Source organism: Sciurus carolinensis, chromosome 1 (assembly GCF_902686445.1).
Source record: "Sciurus carolinensis chromosome 1, mSciCar1.2, whole genome shotgun sequence".
NCBI lineage: Eukaryota > Metazoa > Chordata > Mammalia > Rodentia > Sciuridae > Sciurus > Sciurus carolinensis.
This window is the reverse complement of record NC_062213.1, coordinates 36,656,991-36,665,306: the sequence shown is the minus strand read 5'-3', so window position 1 is coordinate 36,665,306 and position 8,316 is coordinate 36,656,991. Positions and strand designations below refer to the sequence as shown.

The following is an 8,316-nucleotide window of genomic DNA, read 5'->3' as shown; positions in this document are numbered from 1 at the left end:
ATCCCTGTATACTCCCAGGTCTATGAGGGAAAGTAGGCTGGGTTCTCGTTGATCCCACTGCCATGAATGCCCAGACCATGAATACCCTACTCGTTAGTAACAATCCTGCTTATGTGAGACTCACAGTTCATCTTTATACCCCTCTCCTCCTCCTCCTCTTCTTCCTCCTTCAACGAAGACCTAAACATCTGGCTGCAGAAACAATCTTATTCAAAAAGGATATGCACGTAATGTTGTAGCAATGATACAGTTTATTTCAACAACTAAACCAAAATTAACAACTTCTTTCTTTGAAAAAAATCTGAATTCTGTACATGCAGGGTTGGTTTAACTGACCATAATGTATTTTAGCAAAAAAAAAAAAAATTGTTATAACACATCTTATAAAGATTTCTATATACAGAGTAGATGCTAAATAATTTTGCTGAATGATCAGATATTTGGAAAAATCTAAACATAGTTGTAAAACAGAGTTAAGCCCATAAATTAAGAATATTGTGAATTTACTTAACTATACAAAAGAATCATTCTCCAATCTTCCATTTTTACATATATTTCCTTTTACAAAATTCAATGATTAAATCCTTTCCTAAGGCCTCAAGAATATCAGATTATTCTTCAAACCTACAGCAGTTTACAAAGGAACAGACCATTTAAAGGTAAATAGTGAGAAAAATAGAACCTTCTGTGCCATTCCTCCAGATTCTGCTCTGAGTTGGCCACCCATTCACTCAACCTGGTTCGAAATCTTGATACCTAATTATAGGCTTGATTTGGCTTTCATGCAGCCCATCAGCATTCATGATATTTAACTCTTCACTTAAGCTGTACAAAGGAAATCTGGAAGTCTATGACAGTAATGTTATCATACTCAAATGTAAAATGCAAAATTCTGAATATTAAATAACTTATTTTTTAAATATATATAATATTTTTTCAGTACTTTTTCCATGAACAAATGAAAAAAATGGCAAAAGCAGCAGAATAATCTGGATATTCCAAAATGAAATGACTATAAAATTTTCATTTAACAAGATATTGTTAAGGTCAGCTTATATTGTGTAAATAATTGTTAATTACTGTATGTAACTGGACAGCAAAACCCAGCCCTGTCTGAAAGCACTGGATCAAATTGTCTTCCTAAGTCCTTCCAGGCCATGATTCTTCATGCTGCAATAAAATGTTTTCTTAATAAGTGCAATCTCTCATAGAACTATGAGCTTTTAAATTCCTAAATATAATAAACTTAATTTTAAATACCATAGCAATGATTTAAATATATGTGTTATGAAAAGAGAAAACAGCTATAAACATACACAATTTTTTCTTTACTTGTGAGATAATATTAAAAAGGGATTTCATGTCGTAATTCTTAAAAACCTAAGAACAAAAAGTACTGAACATAATAAATAAATGTACAACCTGGAGGCATTGAAAATGGTCTAGAATACTTAATGTAATTAACCAGTGTATTAAAAATCCAGTATTTTAATATTAAAATTCTTCCTCCAAATACAGTTACATAAACTTCACATTAAGGCACCTGCCAATCCCTATGAGAAAGATTTGGATTCAAAACAAAGGGAATATACACTATAAAACTTTTTATTCTTTCATTCTGATGTCATTACAGATATTATCAGCTTTAAAATTTTGAATGGTAGTATATAAATATCTTTGAACATATAACTTCAATACAGTTCAAATGGTTCCCAATAGTATTCTGAGACTCTAAATAAAGTCTGTCTATATATTAATACTGTGATGCTATGTGATATATTAATTAACAAGGGAAGAAGCAAAATCGAATCAAGATAGATGGCAAATAACTAAATTTAAGAAATGTGACAACCTCTAAAAAAACTATACTGTAGGGACAGTGAATATGAGATCTTGGTCAACTTTTCTGAAATGTAATCTATCTGTAATGCTTCAACAATAGCTCTTCCATCAAGCTTAGAAAGCTTTTGTGTGATCAAATGAGATGATGTAAAAAACATTTGGCAAACCGGGAAGCACAGCACAAATAGAACAGATAACCAGGACATCTCAAGTTTGATAGTCTAATAATAAAAGTTATGACCTTCATTCATCACTTCAGAACTCCAGTTTTGATCAATTAGATAGTTGATGAACAAAGCAAAAACTTATACGAAGAGAAAATCTCTAAATTTTATAACTTTTAAAATGTTCAGAATTTTATAAAGTACACTTGGCTGGGAGTAGGAAGCTGCCTCTTAACACTTCCTAAAAACAAAGAAGGGGCAGACTGCCCAGACACGTTGGCTTGTGGCCTTTCCTTTGCCATCTTCCTCACCACCTGTTACCATGTGAGACACACAGTTACACTGAAAGACACTTTCCTTTAATAGCAAAGGAAAATTTTAAGAATATTAAGAAACAGCTGAAATCAGTCCTGGGTACCTTCCTCAGCTTGATACAAATGTGAAATGATTCAATAATCCCTACCAAATTTTCCCTTAGGCCATTTCCTGTATGTAGAAGTGACTCTAGGCCAGTTTTTCCCAGTATATGTTCTGAGGAACACTAGCTGAGGGGGATGTTAACAGGTGATAAACAGATCTGTGTGTAGACTTTCTCAGTCTCTGAGGTACTGGGTGGACATTCTAAAGAAAGATGGAGTGTACAGCATTTCCCAAATTCATCTGACCTCCAAATCCCTTTTTCTCGCACACAAAAAAATCTAGAGGGGCTAATAACTCTGAGAATATTCTTTGGGAAATGCTATTCTAATCAATTCATCCTGGTTCTAAACATTCCAGGGCTAAATCTGGCAAGTTACCATTTTATTTCTGAAGTAGAAGAATCATTTTGCTTACGAGGTCAACTACCATGATAACCTCCTGGATTCCACTCCGTGAGTATCCCTCCCAAAGCAACTAAGAACTAAATTTCCTGTCTACTGAGAAATTCAGTGAAGTTATTCTCATGTTGATGAGAAATATAATCTTCCTAAGGAAATTCTTACATTCTTCCCCCAAACATTAAAAATTCAAGGATCTGGGCTGGGGATATAGCTCAGTTGATAGAGTGCTTGCCTTGCAAGCACAAGGCCCTGGGTTCAATCCCCAGCACCGCAAAAAAAAAAAAAAAAAAAAAAAAAAAAAAAAAAATTCAAGTATCTAATTATTTCTAGATCTTAGGACTTAGAATCATAATTATTTGGGAGGGAGGACCATTTTATTATAATATCACTACAATGAACCCTATCAATAACAATGATAGTGGTGGTGATAGTATTAACTAAGCACTTAATTCTCATATTACTCTATGAATTTTGGGTCTATTTTTATCTATTATTATACCTATTTTAAACATAAGTACTCTGAGGTTTAGAGATTAACTGACCTGCCAAGGGTCACACAAGAGTAAGGGCAGAACCTCAAACCCATATGTGACCCTGCACCCTAAGCTCTTAACCACTACATGATGCCATCATATATTCTAATAACAACAAAAAAGCAACCCCGAATGTACAGGAAAATTAGAATGTATTTATATAAATTCAATGTAATTAAAATTTAGTTTTAGATTTCCTTTTGATCAAATTCCCATTTCTGTAAAGTAAATATGTTGTTTTTTAAAAAGTAGAGAAAAATAGACTATTATTTACCAATGAGAGGTTATAGGGTCTTTAAATAGGGGAGAGTTTTAAAAATCTGCATCCAAGGTGAAGACGTTATCTGTGGTTTCTGCCATAACTGCAAAACGCTGATACTCTGAAACTCGTTTCTCAAAGAAGTTTGTTTTCCCTTCTAAAGAAATGTTTTCCATAAAATCAAAGGGATTTTCTGCATGAAAAATCTGAAAAGAAGAGAAACATTATTAGATATTCTGAAGAAGTCAAATAAATGATATCCTACAAGAAGGGCAAAAAAAAAAAAAGGCAACAATCAATCAATCAATTTTATTTATTAATTTTTCCCTCTGGATATTCTTTTTTCCTTTTGGTGCTGGGGTTTAAACCCAGGGTCTCATCATGCTAAGTACCTGCTTCACAATTGAGCTACAACCCCAGCACTCTCTGGTATTTCTTTTTTTTTTTTTTTCCAGTTTGAATACCTTTTATTTATTTTTGCTTTTTTATTTACTGGGTTTTTTAGTTATACATGACAGTACAATCCATTTGAGCTCAGATCTGCCAAAACCCCTCTAGTCACCTATAGGATCATATTATTTCCCTAAGATCCTGGAGGCACTGAAATATGACCCAGTCAACAATCAAGCTTGAGAAATTTCCATATGACTGAGGTCACCTACTAGCCTCCTCCAAGAACACCTTTGGTATTCTAATAAACAGTAAATATTTCAGGAACTAAAATATTTAATACTAACCCAAGGAAACGTTCTAATGGCCTCCAAGACCCAATACATCATAGAAACTATAGGCATTTTTCACAGGAATTACTATTAGGTAGTCACCAATACATGATTACAAAATGCTAAATTATCAACAATGTCCTGAACTCTTAAGTCTGCTTCTTAGTTCATAACAGAATAGATAATCAACAAATTGACTTAACAGACCATGATCAGGAAAGATGAAATGAAATCTATCCATAGTGACTAGGCAAATTTATAAAGACAGAAATTAAATTAGTGATTGCCTAGGAGTGGGAAGGATGAGGGGAAAGAGGGATCTGAATGACTGTTAAAAGGGCAAAGTTCCTTTCTGATATACTAAAAATGTCTAAAATAGATTATTGTGAAGATTGTACAACTGTGAATATACTAAAAACCACTTAATTGCCAGGTGCGATGGTGCACACCTGTAATCCCAGCAACTCAGAAGGCCAAGACAGTAAGAAGGCAATTCAAAGCCAGCCTCAGCAATTTAGCGAGGCCCTCAACAACTTAGTGAGATCCTGTCTCAAAATAAAAAATAAATAGGGTTGGGGATGTACTTTCATGGTAAAGCACCCTTGGTTTCAATCCCAAATACTAAAATAAAAATAAAAAGTAGTACATTTTAAATGGGTGAATTTGCATGCTATATGATTTATATCTAATAAAGCTTTAAATATATTTATGTAGGTGCACATATGTATGTATATGTATGTGTGTGGGTATATAAAAATAAATTAGATATGTTGATAGAGCATGTACACAACTGTACTCATATGCTATAGTGTGGCTGATACTGAATTCTGTGAAATTGCCTGTCAGAGTGAGTAAAAATTTAAATTTCAAGACACAGCAGAAAAGACAGTGAACCAATAACAGATTCAACTAGGGGACCTTTCAGTAAATTAGATCTGAAAAATTTATGGCATGGACAAGGTAACCAAGACCAAGCTAAATTAAGTAGCTTGTTTTTAACACACTGAAAATTTTTAATGTTTTTTGGTTAATCTTAAACTAAAAGAGAGGTCGATAACATCATTAATGTGACTTCTGTTTAGGAAACTGTTCAAATGGCTGGGGCTTGGCTCACATCATGTGGAGGGTGCATGTTTAGTATGCACAAGGACCTAGTATTCAATCCCCAGCACCACAAAAAATAATAATCATGAAAAGAATCCATTAAATGATGATCATTTACTAATTTAAGTAATCTCCTTTTCAAAAACTGTCAATATAGAATGATTGTTTTCTAGCTCTTTGGGTTCAAAGTTTAGTTCATGTATTTTAAATTGTTTTCTTAAAATACACATTAATTCTCTGAGAATCTCTTTGGTTGTATTCTACAAGCTTTGATACATAGTGATCTTATTGTTATATTTTCAATGTTTTTTTTTTTTTTTTTTTTTTTTTAATTTCTCTCTCTCTCTCCCTCCCTCCCACTCCCCAGGCCTCTTTCTGGTGCTAAGCACACTACCACTGACTTACACCCCAAACCCCTTTAATCTCATTTTGAAGTATGCCTTTTCCATTTCTAAGTAGATGGAGCTCTTTGGTAACTTTTTGTTGATAATTTCTAATTTTATTGCCTTCAAAAATATAAGAGGTTTGTATAATTTCTGCTTTTGAAATTTATTCAGATATTTTGAAGACCCATGAGAAAAATGGAAGTTTTATACCATGTTTAGATTTTCTTCTGTAAGGAGGCAAGTTTTATATATCTACAAATATCAAGTTCCCCAAAGAAAAACTGAACCCAAGGGTCAGCAGTTTCCCCAAAAAGCAAGAGAACATAGATATGAGGATGGTAGTTAAAGAATAATGAATTCACTTTAAGGCTTACAGAAGCAAATTAATTTTCCTATATAGAAACACATCAGTAAAAGTTATGAACAAATAGAGAGGGTCTTGCAACTAAAACAATAAAATAAAATGGTTATCTTTAAAAAAATTTTGCTCCTCCTTGACTATTTTAATAAAAACTTCTGTGGTTACCAGAAAATAGATAGATTGCTAAAAGAGGTAATGATTACCTACCATTGCAGATTTCATAAGTCTTATCATTAAATATAATTTAAACTTACATTTCCAAACTAAGAAATTAAAACTTATAATTTCTACTTACCATGGTATAGAACAGTGAATTTGTATGACCATTTCACTTACATTGAATACAAAGTGACTATTTAATGTGCATTATTGGGTCTAATATTATTTTAAGTGCTTTAGGTATACGAACTCATCAATAATCATGTGTGGCATTATCATTATTTTTATCTCCACTTTATGGATAAAGAAACTGAGACAGAGGTTAAGTAACTTGCCAAAGGTCACATGGCAAGAAAGTAGTGGAACCAGGATTTGAACCCAGGCAGTCTGGCTGCAGGCTCCATCTCTTCTGAGTCATGTGAAAACCACACCCCTTTATAAAATTCAGGCACAATATCTCTGATATACAAAATAAGAGAAAAAAACTTACAGATAATTAATTTCAAAGAGTCATATCAGGAATGGGAGTATAGCTCAGTGGTAGAATACCTGCCTAGCATGAGCAAGACCTTGGTTCTGATCCCCAGCACCACAAAAAAAGAGGAAAAAGAAAAAAAAAAGAGTCAAATGATAACATTGAATGTCTTTCTAGTAACTATCCCCTATTTAAAAGTATTAACCACCAAATTGCAAGGTAACCATGTATGAATTTATAGAAGGATAAATCTAAATGTAGGTCAAATAAAATTACCTGAACACAATTCTATTTAATTATACCTGCAAATTATAAGGCAATTTATTGAATTTATTAGTTTTAATATTTACCAGCTTCTTATTTCTATTTTGAATTTCATTTTAAATTTTGCAAAACCAAATTGTTCATACAAAATACATCTCTGTCATGGACATTTTAAAAGTAGAATTATATATTATAAATGCTTTCGTGAAACGTATTTTAGGGGTCTTACTTAACTATAACATTTTAACTGGTAGTAAAAGGTATTGTTAAACACCTTACCTTTGAGAATCCAAGTTCCACAAGTAATCTGTCAGCTACAAACTCAATATACTGTTTCATCAAAACACAGTTCATCCCAATGAGGCCAACTGGCAAGGCTTCTGTTAAAAACTCCTGGAAGGTAAACAAAAACAGAATAAAGTACAAAGATGGAACAATAAATAAGTAGGTATTTTCTAAATGGAGAGAAGTTTTGGGTTTTATTAATATTCTAAGATAATGATTTTGCTCAAGGAAAGTACACTAGAATAAATTCTTTCAACATGGAAAATGATCGCCACTGTTCCTTTGTTCTGAAATATCTAGACAAAGATTCACCAAAGATGATCATCATGGGACACGTGACTATGGAAGAGAGTTGGGAAAGAGAAAGCTCAATTTAAAAAGAATATTAAAAAAAATGGATTAGGGGGTTGGGAGATAAACTGAACTCTATATTCAAAGACAGTGTTAATAGATAAAAAAACAAAAATATTTTAACCACTTGGAATTCATTCTCAAAATGATTAAAGATATTAAAATGTATGCTTTCCCCCCCCTTCCAATATGAAACCATGCCTGATAAACTATGCGATTTTTTTTAAAAGCTAAGAAAATTTTATTTTTAAATTAATTTTTTTCTTTCTTTCTTTCTTGTGTGTGTGTGTGTGTGTGTGTGTGTGTGTGTTGTTACTGGGGATTAAATCCAGGCCCTTGAACATTCTATGCAAGCACTCCATTGCTCAGCCTCCTGATAAACTAATTCTTTTGAATAATAAAAACCCATTTTAAGTAGAACATCTAGTTTTTTGCAATCAGAAATCTTTACATACCATAAATTAAGTTTTACTATTCACTAATTCATTTATTTATTCATCTTATAAACATTTGGTACATGCTTCAAGCCAGGTACCCTGTAACGTTATTAAGAATACAAAACAAACAAGAAAACATAATTGTTGGGCACA

The 8,316-nt window shown here is 32.5% G+C and overlaps 1 protein-coding gene across 3 annotated transcripts in view; it reads right to left on the bottom strand.

The window, feature by feature from the left end:
* Window positions 1-236: 236 nt before the first annotated feature.
* Rrm2b (ribonucleotide reductase regulatory TP53 inducible subunit M2B) overlaps window positions 237-8,316 on the bottom strand; it is a 34,688-nt gene continuing 26,608 nt past the window's right edge. For all 3 annotated transcript variants that reach the window (XM_047525448.1, XM_047525464.1, XM_047525455.1), the window contains 3 exons: window positions 7,370-7,483; window positions 3,635-3,825; window positions 237-1,170 (listed from right to left, as the gene is read on the bottom strand). In XM_047525448.1, the coding sequence (XP_047381404.1) occupies window positions 3,673-3,825; window positions 7,370-7,483 (267 nt within the window). In that variant the 3' untranslated portion in view covers window positions 237-1,170; window positions 3,635-3,672. The remainder of the gene's footprint in view (window positions 1,171-3,634; window positions 3,826-7,369; window positions 7,484-8,316) is intronic.